At 41.3% G+C, this 24,097-nt stretch overlaps 1 protein-coding gene across 3 annotated transcripts in view; it reads right to left on the reverse strand.

The window, feature by feature from the left end:
* Positions 1–1,011: 1,011 nt before the first annotated feature.
* SEMA3C (semaphorin 3C) overlaps positions 1,012–24,097 on the reverse strand; it is a 146,691-nt gene continuing 123,605 nt past the window's right edge. For all 3 annotated transcript variants that reach the window (XM_064142563.1, XM_064142564.1, XM_064142565.1), the window contains 6 exons: positions 19,419–19,507; positions 16,857–16,898; positions 15,443–15,600; positions 12,367–12,434; positions 7,766–7,896; positions 1,012–5,005 (listed from right to left, as the gene is read on the reverse strand). In XM_064142563.1, the coding sequence (XP_063998633.1) occupies positions 4,592–5,005; positions 7,766–7,896; positions 12,367–12,434; positions 15,443–15,600; positions 16,857–16,898; positions 19,419–19,507 (902 nt within the window). In that variant the 3' untranslated portion in view covers positions 1,012–4,591. The remainder of the gene's footprint in view (positions 5,006–7,765; positions 7,897–12,366; positions 12,435–15,442; positions 15,601–16,856; positions 16,899–19,418; positions 19,508–24,097) is intronic.

Raw genomic sequence — 24,097 nt, forward strand, 5'->3', positions numbered from 1 at the left:
AACCTAGCACCCAGCCCTAACCAATCAACTAGACCATGGCACTAAGTGCCTCATCCAGGCTTTTCTTGAAGACCCCCAGGGACGGTGCCTCCACCACCTCCCTGGGCAGCCCATTCCAATGGCAAATCACTCTCTCTGTGAAGAACTTCTTCCTAATATACAGCCTATACCTACCCTGGCACAACTTGAGACTGTGTCCCCTTGTTCTATTGCTGGTTCCCCCTTTATATACTTGCTTTTGAAATCAAACTGACCAATAGGCACTAGCACCACTGTTCTGGCCCAGGAGTTCAAAGCTTCCTGCCTCCTTCGACCATGCAGGCACGCAGAGGGCACCACAAGACACCTGGCATGAGATGCTGAGCTCCCCTGGCCCTCAAGGCTTTGCTGGGGTGAAACCCTTATTGTTTACTCATCTTACTCACTTCTGGACCCTGCAACAGAAGGAGGAGAGCCAGGGTTAAACCTGCCTGGCAGGATTTATGCCCTACCAGGACAGATTCTTCAGGTGTTGAAAAACAGCTCTAAGGTTCCCCTTAAGTCTTCTCTTCTCTAGACTGAACCACGCCAGCTCCCTCAGCCTATCCTCATAGCAGCCCTTGGATCATTGTGGCTCTTCTCTGAACTTGCTCCAATAGCTCTGTGTCCTTCTAATGACAGGGACATCAGAATTAGATTCAACTCTGCTTTTTCAGTCTGACACTTCTGACTGACATTATACTTCTGGCAGAAGAATAAATGCTAACTTGCTTAAATGCAAGGTCTTTGTATGGGCTAATTCCTGAAAGATTATTCATGCAGTCCTGGAAATCTCTGTTCTTGAGTGTTCAGTGGAGAGCAGGGCTCAGAACTTGATCAGCTGCAGTACCTGATGCTCCAAGTATTTTCTTACATGTGTTTAAGAAAGTCTATGAGATTGTGTGTGTGTGTTTTTTTTTTTAATTAAAAATAAAATCAATAAAATAAAATTCTTAATTCCTGATAGACATCTACAAAGGGGAAATGGACAAATTTCTAAGTAGTTGCAACACACTTTATTTGTCAGGCAAATAGTATTTTAGATATTCAATTAAATAGCACTATGTTAAACTACATTTTGTTCTTTCTTACACACTAAATAATGCATATTCACTGTAATGACAGTTTCATCATGCTAGGAACTTATACACAGACCTACACTTTTAAAACCAAGGTTGTTCTGCATAAAACACTCATATCTACAGTAACAATTGCAAAGAACACATAGTCAGGTCAAGATCGCAGCAATCTTTACAAACTACACAAAATAAAAGCAGCCAAAAGAAAAAAATACAAACCCAGTACACAGTGAAGTTCTTAGCAGAGAACATATCTTTACATTTGGTGAAGTTATGCCTGTAAGTCATTTTGCTTTTGGACTTCTTTTTTTTGCAAGGAAAAAAATAATATATATATACATTATTTAGGAATCTTTAAAATAGGAAGTATTAAATAGCACAAACAATATTACAGTCTTAAGTTTTGGTGTTTTCTATAGCAGAAGGGCTACTTTAAACAAAAATGGCAGTTTGGCTGTTCTGTACATTTAGGGCCTAACTCTCAGCTGCTATAAACCACGGTAGCTAAATAGGCAGCAAGGAAGTGACACTGGTTTACCCCAGCTGAGCATCTGGCTCCTGACTACTCTATACCCAGGGGAAGACTGCTAAAGCATGGAAGCCTGGACCGGTTATGCACTGACAGAAGCTCATTAGATATATGGTGAAGCTTTCATGCAGCAGGAAAAATGTTAGTTTAAGTCTAATCCCTTAAACAGTCAGACCATACTAAGGGTACAGGAAGCAGCTTTAAAAAGTATTCTTTTACAATCACACGAAACTCTGAGCTGTGCTGATTGCTTGAGCGGGATCCCTTATTGCCAATACTCTATCAGAAAACAGTGTAACTGTAATGTCTCAGGCCTAATGGAGGCCTGATAAAATACCAAGGTACCTAACCACTTCAGGGGTAAGTTGTACCCTTAAATACTTACTAATCGCTGTAGTCCGTCTGGAAGCAGTTATGATCCTCACGATAGACATTAATATCACACTAACTCTGCTGGGGAAGAGGAAGGGCATGGAAGCTTACAGAGTACATGCACTAATGTCTTTCCAGGAGGTAGTTCTATTCTGTGGCACTCTATTTTTTTGGTTTGTTGCTTATGCACTTAGAAGTCAGTCATGCTCAAAAGGAAAAAACAACAACAACAAAAAACCCAAACCAAAGTAGTTTCCTGCACTGAAAGTCATCTGGGAAAAATAACAACAATCAAACCCTTTCTTTTCCCTTTTCTGGGTATTTTTTTTTCATAGAATCACAGAATCATAGAATTAGCCAGGTTGGAAGAGACCTCCAAGATCATCCAGTCCAAGCTATCCCCCAGCCCCAGCCACTCAACTAGACCATGGCACTTTTGTTTCATTTTGGTTTTATTCTACTTTCTTTTTATTTGCCAGACTTGAGCTCACTGAAAACAGATAGAAAGTTTCCTGATATATATTTTTTTTTCACATCTGGAGAAGGGCCTTAAGGAAACAACTTAACTGGATGGCAATATGTGAGCAGGTTGGCGTTGCCATCCCCTTTGAAGTGAGCATTAAGCAGACATACTGTATACGAAGAGCTCTCACCCGTGTGGGACTTAGTGTTTAAGTGGTTTGATCAATCAGGACCCCTTTGCCTCTTATTCTGCATCAGCTGGTGACAAAGTGAGACGCCTGAAATCAGGTACATACCAGAGTTGCCTCCATTGTACTAGATCTTACCTCACACAGGCACAAACCTAGGAGTGTTCTCATAACTTGTAGACTTACTCCCAGAGTATTCTGATAGAATTAGAAGGCTCCAAAAATGCCCCAAGAGTTTCAACAAAGACCCATTAAAATGCTTTAAATTGTTTCAAAATACAGCAGTTACTGTCTGGATATAACAAGGCTTCACAAATATTTTTTCTTATCTTCCCTGGGTTCAGAAAGTATTTTCACTCAGGGTTTTTTTTCTTTATTCCCACATAAATGTACTACTTTTTGTTGTTCAGTTTACAATATCTCAGTTCTGAGCTATTGCAAATAGCTCTATTTTGGGCTAATATTTTTGTATCCTATTACAAAACATCATGGAATAAATCACAACTCTTCTAGGGTACTCATACATTATTAATCCCTATTAAGTATCTCATTTGAATGCTCTTACACAGAGAAACGAGGAAGTTTGTTCCTGTTTTTTGGCATTAGTGTTACTCAAACTAAACTAAACTAAAAATTGTTAGTTTTCCCCAGCATGGCTTGATAAACACTTACCCAACTTTCGATTAACCATTTTTATTAGACCTGACAGCTGCTTCTTCAATAGAAATATTTCTGTTTAAACATTTCTCTCAAGCTTGTGTCATGACACAAACCCATTTTTAAGTTTTCATTTTCCCCTTCATTCTTTTGTTCGTTTCTTTTCCTGATCTTCTTTTCAGCAGAAAACTGAAAATAATAGGAAACTGTGAAAATAACACTGGGAAAAAAAAAATACAAAGACTGGAAAATGGAAAAGGTTTAATTTAAAAATCTTTGCCATTTTGAGAAAATGGTTGTAACAACAACATTTTAAAGCTTTCAAAGACGCTCACCACTTGTCTCCACGCTGCAGGCCAGCTTCAATTTAACCATGGGACACATTAAGGATAATCTATATTTCTCAGGTCTGAGTCAACACTCTATTGCATGCCCATTCTGTCCTTTGGAAAAAAAAATGAATTTCTTGAAAACCAGGCAGAATACCTAAGCCACTTAGGTGCTTTCTAAATCATGTCTATAACGAACATTCTCAGGTTAGCTTTGTGCCACTGATAAAGCTTTGTAGTGTTACAGGACACCTCATTTCAATAAAAATCAATCTAAGCACAGATATTTTAAGTTACATTCCAGAACTCATTAATTTATTACAACTCATACTATGCACAATAATCAGTGTTTTCTCAGGTAAAGTATAATTTTGTTTTTCTTCTACTCATTCCTTCATTTGACCTCTGAATGAATGGAACATTTCTATTATGGTTTACTTTCTTCCCGTCGGCATGCATTCAACATGAGTTGAACAGAGTGAGAGAAATCTGCAAACCCAGTATTGAACAGTAAACAAGAAGAAACTCATTCTTAAATGCAGTGCAAGGTCATCTTAGCACCATTTTGAGCATGCCTCTTAACACAGATTCTTTCACCATCCGTCTGGTTGGTACAGTTCCAGAGTCTCAAGATGATGCATTGCTGTTGTAAATGAACTCTATTCAGCTCTAATTAAACACTGAGATGTTAAAGATGAATCTGGTTTAAGACGAATACCTAGTTCTTCTTCTAGAACAGAGTCCTGCTTAGTGTCAGTAAGCATCTAGGAAAGAAAATGCTCTGAATTATTTTCTTTAGTTAAGTTACACTGCATTTTACTGGGAGATGGATCTTTTCTGAGGCTTCTTGGGTTTTCATTTAATTTTTTTTTATCAGATTTGCTCAAATTTGTTCTCAATAGACAAATATAAGCCCTCTGCAGTGAGGACAAAGATATCTACTATTACAAAATAAAGTTAAGATCCAGGCAATTGATTCCTTCTATTTCTACTTTTCCTGCTATTGATAAGGGCCTTCAGCTTGTTGTAGTCCCCTCTCATCTTCTGGGATTCCTCCCTCTGCTGACCTTGCTGTCGACTGTCTTTGCAGTACTGGTTAATCATCTGCATTTCTGAGTGGCTGAAAGCTCCCACAAAGTCCTTTGGGTGGAACTGCAATGCTCGCACTGAGCTGGCCCAGGTCCAAGGTGACCACTTGTCAGTCATGAAGGCCACCATCTCTGAATCCAACACTTTGAAATTGATCTTTGCTAAGGTTTGCTTGAAGCTGTTCTCTGTTGCGATGCAGTGGTAAAGCCCTCTGTCAGTATCTTGGACAGAGCGAATGAGGAGTCCTTGCTCAGTAGCTATGATCCTTTCATTCAGCTTGACCTAAAGGGACAAATGTCAGAAGCAATGTTTTAGGGAAAACTATGAATCAATACAGTACTGGATGTCTTGGTAAGTCTCACCTCAAAATCCTTTTGCTTTCATAAATGGTTTCTTAGAGTTGCTGTATTTATTTTGCCTCAGAGGCTGCTGTTATTGCTGCTCTTAGGACAGAACTTCAAGGTAGGAACTGTCACTAAAGAAAATGACTTCAGTATTTTTATTTGTTATGTTACGACAGATTTATCAGGACAAACCCCCAAATCTGAAGATTACATGAGAGAATAATTTTCATAATGTCCAAATAACAGAGCTGAGGAAATGAACTTCTATTTGCCAGGGTTAGAATGTCTTTCCCAGCATCAGAGGTTGCCGGTGAGACTCAATGGAAGAAAGGTACAGAACTGGAGGCTGATCTGGCATTGAACACAAGGTGGCTCCTAGTTAAACATTTTGACTTCGAATAGATCCTTGGGGCTAAGTTCTGAAGACCTCTGCCTGCACTGGCTTATATTTTCCTACCCTGTTTCCCATTTCTGACTTCAGACTCTAGACAGTCCCTGGAGATGATCACATCACCTGAAGGAAGCAAGTTATCATCATACCTTGTAATCACCTGATTACAACTGACTGTGCCTGTGCCCCCTTGCATGCTAGCTGTGAAGTGCAAATTGTGCTTTTTTCCATTATGAAGAACCAGTGCTGCTGGTTTTGTGAATGATTTTTCCATTTTGCCTTATGCCCAGTTCTTTGGGGAATTAATTAATTTATTACACTGCTCTGTTACTGTAAACTATTGTAGGCATCGTGGAGGGAAGATTTCAGGAAATCTGAGAGGCTGATATGCAATTAACCCTTTGGTGGCTACAGTTTGCTGGTATTTAAAGCTGCATTGATTCTAAACCAGTTATTGAAGGCAAGAACAAAAAAGAGAGATGTTCCGCAAAAGCAAAGGGTTAAAAAGAGACTGAGGCTGTCAGGAGACACCCTGAGTCTCTGAGGAGTAAGGGGGAAAATCAGCATGAAAGACTCAGTGAAAGGCTTCTAAGTCCTCTGTGATTTTGGAAAACAGCCTGATTATAAATACTTTCTCAATATTTATAATCTATCAGCAAACACCACATTATGAAACAGTTCCTCTCGAGATATGTCCCTTTTCATTCAGGTAGTAACTGCCTTGGATCTGAAATGGATTTTTTCCACTTTAACTTTAAAAAAGGCACATTCCCCATAAACAACCATACTGTATATTACAGTGATGAAACTGAGAGTCTTAGAGAGTGCAGTAATGGAAAACGTGATTGCGCCATGGGGGAGAAATGCTTTTGTCGATACATGTTCTTAGCTCAGGCTAGCTTCTTGCTAAAGAAAGCTTTCACATTTCTCCCACTTTTTACCTTTTATCTCCTCAGTAGCACAGAAGGGCTATAGCCTGCTGATTTCTTCCTAAACTTTATACAGGTTATTGCTTTTATGCCTGTTTCCTCAGATCAATATGTCCTGGGTGCTGCAAACCTTCAGTTCGCAATTAGTAAGACAGAGAGGGAAAATTCATTAATTAGTTTCTCTGACTTTAGGGTCTGACAGGAATTTTCTCATAGCTGTTCTGGTCAGATAGAAATCACCAGGGCTGAGGAGCAAAGTTGCAGCTATACTGAAGAGTTTGCCCTTATTTATCCAAGTACAGTGCTAGTCACGATCCTGCATCCACACAAATTCTCCAGCTTCACTGTAGTTCAGTGCTGGGCCCCATCCTCTTTAACATCTTCATAGATGATCTGGATGAGGGCATGGAGTCAGTCATCAGCAAGTTTGCAGATGACACTAAGCTGGGGGCAGATGTGACTGAGTTGGAGGGCAGAAGGGCTCTGCAGCGGGACCTTGACCGCCTGTACAGATGGGCAGAGTCCAATGGGATGGCGTTCAATAGCTCCAAGTGCAGGGTGCTGCACTTTGGCCACAACAACCCCATGCAGAGATACAGGCTGGGGTCAGAGTGGCTGGGGAGCAGCCAAACAGAGAGGGATCTGGGGGTGCTGATTGATACCCGCCTGAACATGAGCCAGCAGTGTGCCCAGGTGGCCAAGAGAGCCAGTGGCATCCTGACCTGCATCAGGAATGGTGTGGTCAGCAGGAGCAGGGAGGTCATTCTGCCCCTGTACTCTGCACTGGTTAGACCACACCTTGAGTGCTGTGTTCAGTTCTGGGCCCCCCAGTTTAAAAGGGACGTTGAGATGCTTGAGTGCGTCCAGGGAAGGGCGACGAGGCTGGTGAGAGGCCTTGAGCACAGCCCTACGAGGAGAGGCTGAGGGAGCTGGGATTGTTTAGCCTGGAGAAGAGGAGGCTCAGGGGTGACCTTATTGCTGTCTACAACTACCTGAGGGGTGGTTGTGGCCAGGGGGAGGTTGCTCTCTTCTCTCAGGTGGCCAGCGCCAGAACGAGAGGACACAGCCTCAGGCTGCGCCAGGGGAGATTTAGGCTGGAGGTGAGGAGAAAGTTCTTCACTGAGAGAGTCATTGGACACTGGAATGGGCTGCCTGGGGAGGTGGTGGAGTCGCCGTCCCTGGAGCTGTTCAAGGCAGGATTGGACGTGGCACTTGGTGCCATGGTCTAGCCTTGAGCTCTGCGGTAAAGGGTTGGACTTGATGATCTGTGAGGTCTCTTCCAACCTTGGTGATACTGTGATACTGTGATAAACAGCGCTTGGGAGTGGATGAGATGCTGACGGAGGTCCCTTCCAGCGCTACTACTCACACTACTCACCTCTTTCCTCCTGTCATTGTCTTTCTGTAGCAGCCATTTAATAGAAGCCTGAGGAGATTTGGGTGTACATTCAAGAAAGGTAGTGTTGTTTTTTATTCCATACTGAACTATTTCCGCAGCATTTCTGTATGCTAGAATGAAAAGGAAAAAAACAGTTCAGGCTACTGTGAATGGTGATTTAATATAGAAATCCAGGAACTGCAACACAAGATAAAATGATCAGTGTTGGATGATCCTGATGCTGGCCAATAATAAGCAATGTAGGACAAAAAAAAAAAAATGACATGTGAAGTACATCCAGTTCCAAATACTGCTGTTTTCAATCCAGCGTGGTCTGTTGGAAGAAAGCAGGATACCTGCAGGCTGCAAGCTCTGCTGATGGCATTGTTCCTTGAGATGATCTCATTCTCTACTACTACAAAAACACCTGTCTAGAACTATCCAAAGGAGAATGAAGCATTTAATATGTTTCTTCACACTTCACCACTTATAAATTGGGGGAATATTGTTAAGCGACTCAAAATCCAGCAGCACACCCCAAAGGAAAGCTCTACCCCAGCTGCGTGCAGTATCCCAGGGAGGCGAGAGAGGGCAGACTGGGCTCCCATTCTGCCTCTCGCCAAGCACGGAAGGGACTTGGCTTTCAATCTGACCCGCGAAGATTACGTACACAGGCCAGCAACAGAGAGCAGCAGAGATTTACAGCGCTCCGGTAACACCTGGGCAAGTGCTGAGCATCTGTCACCACTTAGACTTGTCGTGCTCCTTTATAGACTTGAAAGATGCACAATTGGCAGTTACCAATACGAAATTTTAGCTACTCAATGCTTGGCCCAAATGATAGTAATTGTCCTGAAAACAATACATTTCCAGATTTAAAAGCTTACATCATTTATGAAACACAATTTTATTCTTACTCTTTTTTTTGGGGGGGAGCAAAAGAGCAATGGATAATGGATAATATCAGAAATGTAAGTGCCTAGAGGTCTACACCTCTAAAATTTGACTAGTTTTGCACAGTCTTAGGACTGATTTTCCTCAGACTCTATCTCTCATTTTTTTTCACTTTCTTTCATCAACTGATATTAAAAAATCATTAAAATCATGAAGGTTGGAAAAGATCCTGAAGGTCATTGAGTCCAACCAGAAGTCAGTTACCAGCAATGCTAAACTGGAGCCTCAAGCCCAACATCCACATGCTTCTTCAACTCCTCCTGGGATGGGGACTCCACCACCTCCCTGGGTAGGCTCTTCCTAGGCACAACCCACTCTCTTACCCTTCTAATCCACAAGCACAGCCTGTTCTGCTAAGTGAAGGAGACAGTATTTGGTTCTAGCCCTCCAAAATTCCTGGTGCATTTATGAGGTCATACAAAAAGTCAGTTTTTAGGATGATATTGTGTAAATATTTTGCATTGAAAGTGTATAAGCTAGCAAAAAAGTTATCTGTGGCCTGACCTACATGCAGCTGTGGAGCAGTGAGAATCTGACATGTAACACATTATTATTTTTATGTGCACTGGAACTAAATGTACCACAGAAAGGCATTTTTGTCTAACTGATCAATATATACCTAACTTCTTACCTACTCCATAATGCTACTATTTAAATGTGCTAAGAATACAACAGAGAGAATGCAAAGGCCATTAAGGGCCAACAGAAGCATAACAATATTAAGCAGAATATTTGAAAAGCAATCAGGTGAGACCCTTAATTCTTAATAATCTACTAAAAATATGTACTACAACAAAGATGTTGAGTTTACACATGCCACGAGGTCTAAGGCATGCAGCCTGTCATGTTTAAAGACTTTGTTTCAACATTATGGAACCCTGTGAACTTGGAAGATTCCTTGCTCTTGCCTAAATCTGTGTTCTTTTGTCCTTAAGACAGGTTTCATTCCCCCCCCCCCCCCCCCCACATAGTAGTTTTGCTATAAATGGCTTTAATTACACTTTGGAAGTTGAAGTTGCCATTTCTTTTCTTCTTGTTCATTTTTTTTTCCACTGGGGAAACAACTATGCTATACTGCTGCACCAAAATACCCTTTATAAAGTTGTTTAAACACAGAAACCTATAAATACATCCACGTTAAAAGAAAACAAAACAAAACAGGTTGGAAAATAAGAAACCTGTTTCACAAGATGGTCAAGGTTTAAACATTTGCTTCCTCAGAGCCCAGAAAGCAGACAGTTGACATTCTCACATACTCCACACAGACAGACAAGACACCCACCCAACCTCGGCACAGACAGTGGGTGGGTGGTCACAGCACATGCCTGCAGGGTAGGACATGCATCTCAAGTTACTTCATGCTTCAGAGCCTAACCTTTAACATGGATTTCTCAGAGAGGATGATAACTCTAATAGTGGGCTCATCTTTTATAATTACCTGCTCAAGGCATTTGGCTTCATATAAATGTGCTAACATTGAGTCATGAGCTTTGGACTGGCAGCTAGAGCAGGATTAGTCACATTTGGGCTGAGGGGTCTGCACCCAACTGATTATCATGGTCTGTTTTGACCCAGGAGACCCACCAGAGATGAATTCAGTAGAATTATTAATAGAACAACTCATATGCTCTTTTATTTAAAATAAATCAATTAAAAACTTAAAATCAGGTCTGTCACTTGGTTTCCAGATGATAAAGATGAGAATGCACTTCAAAATGCAGGCTTAGAAATAAGGATGAAAAAGGAGCATAATTGTCTATGAGATCCTTGGTTTGAAGTCATACATTGCCACAGCCTGGCTCAAAAATGAACGGGGTTGAAGAGAAGCTTCCTTTATGCATGTGTCAAGCCTTACTATGACATTGGTGCTGGGGATGATTTGTTGGTGAGCAGCTCTGGGGAAAAGGGCCTGTGAGTCCTGGTGAGCAACAGGATGACATATGCCAGCAATGGGCCCTTGTGACCAAGGCGGCCAGTGGCATCCTGGGTCGTATTAGAAGGGGAGTGGTTGTCCTTCCCATCTGCTCTGCCCTGGTGAGGCCACCTCTGTCCAGTTCTGGGCCCCACAGTTCAAGAATGACCTCAGAGAACTGCATGGAAGTCTCCAGTGTGGAGCCACAAAGATGCTGAAGGCAGTGGAAGCTCTTCCTTCCAAGGAAGTGCTGAGGGAGCTGGGTCTCTTTAGCTTGGGGAAGAGGAGCCTGAGGGTGCTCTTGTGCATGTTTATAAAGATGTGAAGGGCAGTGTTGGGAGCGTGGAGTCAGGCTCAGCTCAGTAATGTCCAACAACAGGACAAGGGGCAATGGGTGCAAGCTGGAGCAGAGGACAACATGAACATAAGGAAAAACTTTTTTCCCTGTGAGAATGACAGAGCCCTGGAACAGGCTGCCCAGAGAGGCTGTGGAGTCTCCTTCTCTGGAGAGTTTCAGAATTCACCTGGATGCCTTCCTGTGTGACCTGCTCTAGGTGACCCTGATCTGGCAGGGGTAGTTGGACTAGATGATCTTTTGAGGTCCCTTCCAACCATGAACATTCTGTGACTCGCTGATATTTGACTGGTGTCTATAAATCTGAGAATGAGGTAGATGGGAGGGCAGAGCACTGTCTCTCCTGTTGTGGCCATTTGAGCTGATCCTCTAGCTATCCTTCATCTCTCCCCTATGTCTGAGCTAGAGGATCAGCTCAAACTGCCACACCTGTCAACCATGCCAGGCTGACTAAACACTTGCATAGCTGGAAACCAAAGTCTTCATAAAGAGATTTGGAATGGTTTGTTTTTCAGTGTAAGGGGAGAAAGACATAATCCTAACTCAAAACACAGGTTGAGATGATAGACTTTCTCCAAAAAATGTGGTTTGAAATACTCAGAATAATTCTGAGGTCCAAGATTTGTGTGAAGAGGAACTAATACAACTCTGAAGAGATTTAGAACAGCCCTCAAATTAACTCTATCTGTTTCCAGTCAACAGTGTCAGCTTTTCATTTCATGTATGCTGAACTATGGATTTCATGGTTCATCATTTTAGCATATATATTTTGTTCTTACACAACAAGGAATCAGGTGCTGTTGTTTGAAGAGCTATCCCAATTTCGGTTTGACACAAACTGGAGAACACAAGGCTCCAAGGAAACAGTCTAGCAGCCTTCCAGTACTTGAAAAGGGCCTACAAGAAAGCTAGGAAGGACATTTTACAAGAGCTGGTTGTGACAAGATAAGAGGGAACAGACTGAAGCCCGAGGAGGGCAGATTTAGGCTGGAGATTAAGAAAGATATTCTTTACAGTGGGGGTGGTGAGACACTGGAACAGGTTGCCCAGGGATGCTGTGGGTGCTTCCTCTTTGGAGATGTTCAAGGCCAAGTTGGATGAAGCCTTGAGGAACCTGGTGTAGCAGAAGGTGTTTCTGCCCATGGCAGGGGTGTTTGAACTAGGTGATCTTTAAAGTCCCTTCCAACACAAACCATATATATATATATTTCATGTAATTGCAAGGAAAGATGTTAAAGTCAAATCAAAACAAAACTGAGACTAGGGAAAAAAATATGCTTTACCAGTAAACCACGCTGATAATGTGAGTTATGATGAATCACAAGAAGGAAAGGCATTTGTTCTTTATATATAGCATGAGGATCTCTAAAATGATAGTACCTTTCAGGTTGAAACCTCGGCACTGAGTCAGAGGGTTTCCATGTCTCACGTCTTGCCTACGACTCCTCCTGAAATATTTTGCAAAAGGTTATTCCAAGATAGCTACACAAGAAAGAAACATTTTTTTTTGGATGTGCTTTTTTTGGTTTGGTTGGTTTGGTGGCTTTTGTGTTTGGTTTGGGTTTGTTTTTTGGGGTTTTGGTTGGTTGGTTGGGGTTTTTTTGCCTCTCTTTTTTTTTTTTTTTTAACTAGATCAACTCTTAGGGGCAGTTCAAGACCTACTGTGAGTATACCAGGTTGATAGAGTGAAGATTCTATTAAAGTGAACAATCAATTTGTTGCAGTTTTGGAAGTAATTCTGCAGTAGAGACAGGAAAGTTAAAGGTGATGCATGGAATAGTCATAGGTCCACTCTGGCAAGACCTAACATTCAAAGCCAGAATCCCCAGCTGGAACTCTTCATAAAGGCAAGCACCTAAGAGTGAGATCACCCTTAGGTGCTTGCCTTTATGAAGAGTTCCACAAGTCACAGTGCTTGTATCTAATGCACTAATATAAATATATAGAGCATGTTCCCTCCTTGGGAAGCTAAGATTCAGTTCTGTCTTCCATTTGAGAGTATGTGACTATTTCCAAAAGGTTCTCAAACTTGCCTAGTCTCAGAAAAATTCCAAATGAACTTTATTATATTCTTTTGGCCACAGATGCAAAATCATGATCCTGTAGAAAAATAAGCAGGGATCTTGCTGGCTTTGAGAATATTGGGCTTCCAGGCCTCCTCAGCTAAGAGGTCATAGCTTACAGAATTCAGTGCATAAAAATCTGGTACCCAAATGTTTTATTCTGAAGATGTTCTGTTTTCTGAATATTCTGTAAGTTAGTTCACTATTTACCAAGTTCAATCAGAAAAAAACCCCAAACCAACACTGGTGGTAGATTTGCTGCAAATGGATGCTGCTGGAAACAGCAATATTCTGAACTTGACTTGTGAGACTGCAAAGCTTAAAAAGCTCCAGGAGGCCCAGTGCCTCTGAGTGAAGGCTGATGTCTCTGTGGCCACGTTATACCAGATGCTGCACAAACATCCAGAGACAGTTTATCACCTCGTGTCACCTGATCCTTCAGTGCATTGTTTAAAAGGAGACATCTGGAAGGTGAGGTTTCAAAGGAGTAATTTCTGACATTCCAAGTATATTTGTGATGTTTACCACAAAAATAGTTCATTTTACGCCTTGGGACCTTAACCCTGCTGAACTATTTATGTGAGTCAAAGGAGACAACAAGGAATTTCTGAGTGAATTTCAGGATTCCTGTGCTAGCACACTGTCAGAAATGGCACACTGCTTGCATGAAGTAGTTCTGAGGATATAAACTTACAATAATTATATATTATATATATATATATATTTCTATAATATATATTTCTATATTATACTATATATATATTTATATATCTATATATATACTATATATATATATATAATATAAAGATAATACTGTCAGGTGTTTTGAGGTAAATTAATGTTGGATGAGGAACCACAGTAATTTATGGGAGACAGAAGTGTCAAAAGAATCTATAAAGAAGTGAATGTGGCCAGCAGATACTACTGCTGAGACTGGGATTTTGCTCTAATTATCAATGTCTTCCCCTTCATAATCTCTCTTATCTAAAGGCACAACTCATTTCCTTTGCATATGAAAACCAGATTTCTTTCCATACAGCTTTATATGTTTATTTTGGTTTGATATAAAATGTCAGCATGAAAGAAAGCCCCAGTGGAAATAAGCTTGGGTGTATATAATGAGGATGGCAAGGAATCCAGTGGAAGCTGCACAGGCTGGGTATATCTGACTCTTCATTGTATTTGTGGGCAGCTAGGGCAGTGCAGCAGTTAGATGGCCTGAGACTTGAGGATCTGTTTTTTTTATTTCCTCATCTCTTCTTCTGACCTTTGTTCCATGGAAGAAAGCAATCAGTTTGCAGACTGGAAGCTGAATGTGCTGAATGAAAGCATTAAAAACCTCAGGTACTTTATCAATTGCTACATAGCCAGGTTGGGCTTTACTTTTTAACCTCGAGCAAGGAATGTGTGGAGAAATCTTTATGCTAACAAAAATAATTGTCTTTAATCCCAGCAGATGACATTGTCATTGGCTGGGTCACTGCAGCAGAGCCAAGCTATGCCTCTTTCTGTCTACTGTCTCTTCCCTTGTAGGCAAAGGGGCAAAGCCCATTAACTATATCTGATTTTCTGCATCTCAGGTGCAGACAGCAAGCACAGTGGCACACAATGGGCAAAGCCCTGCTATATATCCGAAAAGTTTGTCTCCTCTGTGGTAAAAACTCTCTGTGTAGTCTATAGCTTTGTTTGTACACGATGTGAAACCTTAGTAGTAACAAGAGCTCTACAGCCTCCTGCTATTAAATATTTCCCTTGGGCAGAGGAAAGAGGCTCCTGTTTTGCATAAGAATTATGAAATGGACTGTTAACTCTGTTGTAAATTAAAAAGAAATTGGCTTTCCTGTCTATTTCAATAAATCTCATGTCAAAAGGCTTTCCATGTAACACCTGGAGATTTGTGATTCTGTGAAATTTTGGGATTCAGTGAAATAACATTTGCCTAATTTTTTTTTTTTCCTGGAAATAAGCCTTCTCACTTAGCTGCAAATGAGGAATGAAAAAATATAAATGTATTCCTCAGACAGCCTGAGAGATATTTTGCTGTCTTTAGTGCCATCATAATTGCATTCACAGTCACCAACTGAATTTAAACAAAGGGAACAAGTGATTCAGTGATTGTACGTGCATGAGGCAGAGGGATTAATATTTATGATTAGTAACAGGGTGGTTTGTGTCTTTTTTCAGTCCATTGCTTTAAATATGAAAATGCAAGCTCTTTACTTGCAGCATACGCTCCTGGGCGATGAGCCATGCCAAGTGCAACAGCTACTGAGGAATTGTTTGTGCATGCTCCTGTAAGGAAAGACACCCCACATAACATCACCCCAGGCTAGAGAGCAGAATATAAGCCTTCTTTCCTTGTAGACTTCATTGGGCTGCTTAATACTGCTCACCTTTTCCCTGTGGGGTAAAACCTGGAGCAGGAGTTGCCATCCCAAGCACAGTATGGATCTCGAGCCAGGCAGCAGTCAGCGCAGGCAGTGCCGTAGATGTGGCAGCGATGCAAGGATACCTGGGTGACCCCTTCATCTGAGCTCACATACAACTGTTGCTGTAGAAGGAAATAAAAATATTTATTTTAGATGTGGAGGAGGTTCACCCAAGAATCAGCTAACACACCTATAAACCATTCAATTAATTTTGGAATTAACCCAAGACCAAGAAGGGAGATACTAAGATACACAAAGCCAAGACAAACAGAAGTCTCCCAGGTGAACAGGCCTATAGTATTTCCACCTTCCTGATAGCAAACACTGAGAAACAGAAGGGAATGTTAATGTTTTTTTGGACATTGATTGCCATTGTTCTGTTCTGAGGCAGACAGGCTGAGTTAATATTGCTCAGATTTGAGAACTTTGTTCTTATTCTTGCTCAAGCCTTTGAAGTATTTTCTCTGCATATAGTCACTCTAATAAATATTAAGCAGAGTTCCTGGTTGAATTCTTTAGTGCATAGATTTTCAAGACATAAAACCTAGAGATTATGTTCAGGCTTAGGGTCAGATTCTGACAGCCTTATATACCTGGAAAAATAAGCCAAAAGAACTTTCCTAAATAAATGAGAGCTTTTGCAGAAGAAATTCAAAGTAAATAAGGTCCTCACCAAAATCTGGGACAAAAATGACTGTTTTACTTAGAAACAATGAATGAATTGATAAATTCTGAAAATATAATTTAATATTGAATAAATTCTTGACACTCCCTTGATCCTGTGGTCATAAAATGAAAAGAAAAAGTTAGACTGATTCAATCTAGTGAATAGTGCTTACTTATCAGTAGTTCTGTAAAGTATGGTGCAATGTGTTGCTTGTAAAATAATGGAACACATCATTTTAGTGTAGGTGTTTAATACTTCAGCAAAAATCCTCTCAGGCTTATCTTTCTTATTGCCATTGTCTATTACTAATAAGCAAACACACACAATTGCACCATGGACCCAACGGCCCTGACGCTACCTTGTTGCATTGATCAGACTTCCAAGGGACAGTTTCCATTTAGGGCTTACAGAAAAGAAAAGGAGAGGTCAAATTTCCTCTTTTGCTACTTATTTGTATTGTCAAACAAGCCATCAAAAATCTGACACCTTCACTGAATTTGAAAGGGTACATTATGAATAGAAGTTGTTTCATCTTGGAGGCTCTGGGGCATACAAGCAGGCCATGCAAATTTCAGTCAACTTTCTCCATATGCACTAGGGAAAATCTCCTGCCACACATAATATGCTGCACAACAGTTGGCATTCTAACCCCTTTCAGTCAATTTGCTTCTCAGTCAATAAGTACAAAGTAAGCATTTCACTTTTCTTTACCTTCTTAGATGAAATCTTCATTGTTGTGATAGGAGAATTGCTCTGAAAGACAAAATTCCAAAGCACATTTACATGGGCTTTCTTCTTAATACTGACCCAACATCAGAATTTAAAAGTCAGTGACACTGAATCTAAGAAAACTGTAACTTTTCACATCTACAACAGACAGAGGGGATTGTGCCACTTTACTTTGCTCTGGTGAGACCTCACGTGGAGTACTGTGTCCAGCTCTAGAGCTCTCCACACAGGAAGGACATAGAACTGATGGAGTGGGTTCAGAGGATGATGACTGGGGATCTGGAACACATCTGCTATGAGGACAGGGTGAGGGAGCTGGAGTTGTTCAGCCTTTAGAAGAAAAGGCTCTGAAGAGACCTAATTGCCTGTAGAAGAGAAGGCTCCAGGGAGACCTAAGGAAGCCCACAAGAAGGTTGCAGAGGGACTATTTCCAAAGGCCTGCAGTGACAGCATTGAGGGGCAATGGTTTGAAATGACAGAAGAGGAGATTTAGATTGGGTGTTAGGAACAAGTTCTTTACAACAAGGGTGCTGGAACATCGAAATGGGTTGCCCAGGGAGGTAGTTGAGGACCTATCCCTAGAGATAATCAAGTTGAGACTGAACAAGGCTCTGAGGAACCTGCTCCAGTGGAAGATGTCTCTGCTGAATACAGAGGGGTTTGGATAGATGACCTTTAGTGGTCCCTTCCAACCCAAACCATTCTATGATTACATGCTAAGGGAAAAAAATCATGGAGTAGATCATATATATTTGCCACATGATCTGGATAAGACTATGTCATATTATTTCTACATATTATCTAGATTGCACAGTTCAGTTACCATCTGATACTCAAATTTAAATTATGAATGACTGGAATACTAAAAATGGAATGTATGTTATTGGATATTTCTTTCCCAAAAATAGTACAGAATACTCCTGTATGGCATCGCTGGAGCCTATTGTCTGTGTCCAAACTGAACACTAAAGAGGTGGAAAAGGAATTATCATTTTCATTGCTTTCAGCAAGTGAAGCAATTCATTACTCTCATCCAAACAAATGATAAAATTTATAGTAATAAAAATATTCAGCAGTTTTACAGAATTAGCATTTGCTCAGTCACAAAGGAAAGCCATAGTGGCAAGTTAGGATTAATTGCAGTGGACTACATGAACAGCAGGGGAGTGAGGAGGAGAATATCTGTCTGTGAATGATTGTGAATTGGCAAAGGTTTGAAAGAGTTTAGAGCTGCTGTAGCATTTCTTGAACTGTCTGGAGACTGAAGGTCAAATGCAGCACTGGATCTGATGCCACATTCTCCTTTTCTCATCTATGCTCTGGAAAGAAGTCAGTGTTTTGCTTACTCTTGAGATTTCACTAGCACAGAACCAGTGATCTCATCCCCACTCTCCTGGACAGACTCAGCAGAATATTGCCATGCTGCTCGCACAGACTGCAATGGTAGAGAGTTCATCATCTTTAGGGTTCAGGATAAAAAACCCTTGTGCATGGAGGCCCAGAAACTAGATTTAGGGTGAGAATTCCTCTCAATTCACCTATCTAATGGAGGGACTAATTTACGTTTTAGTAGATGGAGTTTGTAACACTTGAGTGAAGGGTACTCTTTAGACAACATTACTCACATCTATCTTTTTAGATGGGAAGTCTTCAACAAAACCCTAGGAAGACTATGCCTTTATGAGGGTTACCTTAGAGTGCATTCTCCACCATAAAGAAACTGTTAATACTTGCCTGTCTAGATTAAAAAAGCTTAAGTTTTTCTTTTTGCCTCTCTTCTGTGAAACAAAGAAAAACCCATGACAAAGCCTTTAACTATGTTTACAGATGAAGCCTTTACATAGTTTACAGATGAATGCTGTTTGCCCCAAGATCATCTGTTTAAAAGAACAGCCCATTCAAAAATTTGAAAGGGATTGTTCAACGTGAGGACAAACATTTTCCTCAGGTTATCACAAGCTGCTACATGCCAGAGTGATTGACAGAGGTTATTCCCTTATTTCTCCCTGTAGTTGTGTTTCTTTTCAACTTATGTTGTGTTAGGCTTGTAGTTTTCTTGACTCCAGAGGCACACGGCTTTGAAGAACTGGAGTTAAGCCAAAATAACACTAGTTTGCTTCCATTCTGCAGCTTATCATCAGGAAGCTTATCAGATAAACGAAGAAGAAGGAAAATCTTAGATTACATCAGTGAAGTGATAGTCTCAACACATGATATCAAAGGATAAAGTTGCCTTCTGACAGCCACTATAACATGACCTCATAAAAATGTAATGATCAAAATCCTCCAGCCAGTACAATGTAATGAATAAATAAGTAACTTAAATACAGGTGAAAAAAAAGGACTTAAGCTACTTACAGCCTTCATAACAGTGGATATTTTATTTTCCTCTTTGGGTGGGTATCAAGCTGACAGCATGCACATTTACTGGATCTTTTATCAAGTCACAGTTGCCCTTGTCAAAGTCTCTTAGAACAAAGTGTTTGTGTGAACATATACGCTGGGAAAAAAAAAAAGAAAGAAAAAAGTAGGAGCAAGCCAAACCTGGAAAACTTCCATCTCTTCTAAAATGAGCTCTCCACTTGCAGAGAAGTTGGTGGGCAAAACGACAACCTTTTGTACTGTTCCTTGATCTGGAAAAGATGAGAAAAAGTGAGACTGTGTGAGAGACAGAAAGGAAAAAACAGATGAATCATAATAAATTACGAAAAGAAACTATTATATAAAAAATACAAATGTTCAGTAATTTCTAGGGATTAGGGGTCAGAAAAAAACCCATGAGATGATTCCTTATATTGGAATGCTATATGTGGCATTATTCTTATATATGAACATGAAAAAGTCCTGGTAGGATTTGAATTGCTACCATTACTGTTACCATTCTAGCCCAAAAGGATTAATCAAGAGCAGTATTTTCTGTACAAGTTGCTGTACAAACAGGTGGTATCATAGAATCAACCCGGTTGGAAGAGACCTCCAAGATCATCCAGTCCAACCTAGCACCCAGCCCTATCCACTCAACTAGACCATGGCACTAAATGCCTCAGCCAATCTATTCTTCAACACCTCCAGGGACGGTGACTCCAACACCTCCCTGGGCAGCCCATTCCAATGCCAATCACTTCCTCCCAACATCCAGCCTATACCTCCCCCAGCACAACTTGAGACTGTGTCCCCTTGTTCTATTGCTGGTTGCCTGGCAGAAGAGACCAACCCCCACCTGGCTACAATGTCCCTTCAGGTAGTTGTAGACAGCAATGAGGTCTGCCCTGAGCCTCCTCCAGGCTAAACAACCCCAGCTCCCTCAGCCTCTCCTCATAGGGTTTGTGTCCCAGGCCCCTCACCAGCTTTGTTGCCCTTCTTTGGACATGTTCCAGCACCTCAACATCTCTCTTGAATTGAGGGGCCCAGAACTAGACACAGTAGTCAAGGTGTGGCCTGACCAGTGCTGAGTACAGGGGAAGAATAACCTCCCTTGTCCTACTGGCCACACTGTTCCTGATGCAGGCCAGGATGCCATTGGCTCTCTTGGCCACACAACACAGATAAGCATCCACATGAATTTTTATTAATTTGTGACAGAGAAAAGGAAATCTCAGCTTCCTGTTTGGCAATTCACGATGTAGGCAATGTACACTGAAAAAGGGCAATTTTGCCTCCGTGTTTGAGGTCAGTGGCTAAATTCCATAGCTGGAGCTGCAGGGCAAGTTGGTCTCAGGGAATAATTTACATCCTATTTCCCTGGTGGAAGTTGGCATATAACACTATATTTTATTTTTAAAAGTGAGGCCAGAATATTGATGTGTAATGATCTGACCACACACAGAGAGCACATTGGAGTATTTTATCACTTAGGGGGGGAAAAAAAAACTAAAAAAGGAAGAGAGAAATTGAAACCTGAGAAGACATAAAAATGTGTAGCTATCAACTATGCATGTTCAGGGCATGTTAGGCATAAATTTTTCATGAGAATTGTCTTTGGAGAACATTTATTCTTATTATATAATAGCAGAATAAACCAGTTCCTTCCGAAGAAACTTTACTGAAACTAAACCTTGTGATAGCACAGATGTGGTCTAGACTGGGTGCCAGTTTTAGCAAAGCTGTGAGAACCTGAGAGAGATTTACAAACTGCCAGGACCCAGCTGAAGCTTTAAACTCCTGCAGATGCATTTCTTGTTGGAGCTGGGAAGCATAAGCATAAACATGTGCATGTGCATATGTATTTCAGCTCTTAGTAAAGGTATAATCCCCTCCCCAAAACACACATTAAGTTCCGTCTACCTATGCCCCTTTCCTTCTTTGACCAATGTCCTCTTTTTCATATTAAACTCCACCATATAAGATACTGTGCAGGAAGGAGTTGCAGCTTTTTGCAGGTTCTTCATTTACCTGCCAAGTGTCAACTACTTGTAACCCTGCCAAAGAGGGCACTAAACACACTGACAGTGACCTTGCCTACAAAGGAATGTGAGGCTGCTGAGCTTCTGAAGAACCGGTTTATTTCAATGATCCATTAGCACATGCCACACATTTAAAATTCCTAAATTCTCTTCAGCCCTCAAACATTGCCCTAAACTGAAACCAGAACCGGAGGGGAGATTTTATCCTGGACACTGGCACAGAAAATACTGATAATGCCTGACGCCAAGTCCTTGTGTCCTAATAACCTTTTCTCTTTGAAAAGTAGGTTCCTATCTACATTTTTGTCACACCCCAGCAAAACACATAGAGTTAAGGGCTGTTTACCTTGGTATTCATTCCCTTTGACTTAATATTTTACCACTCAGTAATGTACCATGAAGGGCAGATCCTTGCAGAAAGGAATATTCCATTGTTTTAAAGAAAACAACACAACATACAAAATAAATACTTATGTTAAGCAAAGTAGGTAATATAAAGCTCTTCATTACATACAATAACTTAAAGCAAGGGATTCTAATAGTCTGTACATTATATATATGTGTGTATATATATATATATATACAGACTTCCAACAATGCATGGCTTACAGGCTATAGCTCTCTACTACTTTCAAAAATAGTTTTTCTACTGTTGCAGAGTAACAGAATTGTCACAGAATCAACCAGACTGGAAAAGACCTCCAAGATCATCCAGTCCAACCTAGCACCCAGCCCTATCCACTCAACTAGACCATGGCACTAAGTGCCTCATCCAGGCTTTTCTGGAACACCTCCAGGGACAGTGACTCCACCACCTCCCTGGGCAGCCCATTCCAATGCCAATCACTCTCTCTGGCAAGAACTTCCTCCTAACATCCAGCCTATACTTCCCCTGGTGCAACTTGAGACTGTGTCCCCTTGTTCTATTGCTGGCTGCCTGGGAGAAGAGACCAACCCCCACCTGGCTACAATGTCCCTTCAGGTAGTTGTGGACAGCAATGAGGTCACCCCTGAGCCTCCTCTTCTCCAGGCTAAACAACCCCAGCTGCCTCAGCCTCTCCTCATAGGGTTTGTGTCCCAGGCCCCTCACCAGCTTTGTTGCCCTTCTTTGGACATGTTCCAGCACCTCAACATCTCTCTTGAATTGAGTAGCCCAGAACTGGACACAATACTCAAGGTGTGGCCTGACCAGTGCTGAATACAGGGGCAGAATAACCTCCCTTGTCCTACTGGCCACACTGTTCCTGATACAGGCCAGGATGCCATTGGCTCTTCTGGCCACCTGGGCACACTGCTGGCTCATGTTCAGCTACTATCTATCAGTACCCCCAGGTCCCTTTCTGCCTGGCTGCTCTCCAGCCACTCTGTCTGTAATGCTGCTTGGGGTTATTGTGGCCAAAGTGTAGGATCTTGCATTTGGCTTTGTTAAATCTCATCCCATTGGCCTCTGCCCATCCATCCAGCCTGACAAGGTCCCTCTGCAGGGCTCTCCTACCTTCCAACAGATCAACACCTGCTCCTAGCTTGGTGTCATCTGCAAACTTACTGATGCTGGACTCAACCCCCTGGTCCAGATCATCAATAAGGATACTGAACAGGTCTGGGCCCAGCACTGATCCTTGGGGAACACCACTGATGACTGGCTGCCAACTGGATGTGGCACCATTCATCACCACTCTCTGGTCCTGACTCTCCAGCCAGTTCTTGACCCATATAAGAGTGAATCTGTCCAAGCCATGAGCTGCCAGCTTTGCCAGGAGCTTGTTGTGGCAGACACTGTCAAAGGCTTTGCTCTAGTCCAGGTAGACTACACCCACAGTCATCTTGTCCTTAATATCTTGTCCTTAATAACCAAAACCCTAATATTTGTGCCCAAACCCACTTCTCATTCCTTTCATTGATGTTCTGATTTCTCTACTGTAAATATAATAGCTGACAAATGAAGTCTCTTAGACATGTCATACCAGAGACCTTATGGTTCATCTGAGTGTTGCTGAGAATCTTATTTATTTATCTCCTTTAATGGCAAGGCAACAAACCAAACTCTTGGATAAGAAGGAAAGCTGAAAAAGGATGCAGCTGTTTTCTGCTGTATTTCACAACAGATAATCTTTTGCATTGTAAGCCAGGCATAAGAGATCACCAAACAAGTCAAGATATTTCATGTTTGGCTCAACATATGAAATCTGTAAAGATCATAAAAGTGAACAGGATGGTTTCCTTTGCTCTTTACTTGTTACTTCCAGCAATCCACTCAAAAACAGTTCTGAATTGTTATGATTTCACATAGTCTTTAAGAAAAAGAAGATAATATGTCTCCAGAGTATCAATCCACCACTAGAATGCATGAACTGAAGTGGCAGATTTATGCTTACCACTTCCCTGACTTTTCACCAGGAGCTGTTTGCAGCGTCACATCAGCCCAGCAGTCTGTGAGTCAGGGGCAAGCAGACAAACAAGAAAGGATCTCCCTCAAGCTGATGGCACAAGGACAAGAGTGACTCACAGTGTTTTCCTGTTTCAAACTTGCTTGAGCAACTGCGCATCTCCCAGCTTTAACGTGGAAGACAATGTTGCTGGGATCATGTGTCAGAGGACTAAGAAACAGGGAAGAGCAAGGGAGGAAAGTACTACATCTTGTAGTCTAAAAAATGGTGTAGAGAATATGCAGAATGGGAAATAAATGGAGGAGAAAGGCTGTCCAATAAAATGAATATGAAAGAATATGAGTAAGAATGAATAAGAGTTATAATAAGACTAAAGTTAAGAGTAAGAAAAAGAATATGGATAAGAATAAGAAAATAATTACTCCTGGAAACA

The sequence above is a fragment of the Pogoniulus pusillus genome, chromosome 4, assembly GCF_015220805.1.
Source record: "Pogoniulus pusillus isolate bPogPus1 chromosome 4, bPogPus1.pri, whole genome shotgun sequence".
NCBI lineage: Eukaryota > Metazoa > Chordata > Aves > Piciformes > Lybiidae > Pogoniulus > Pogoniulus pusillus.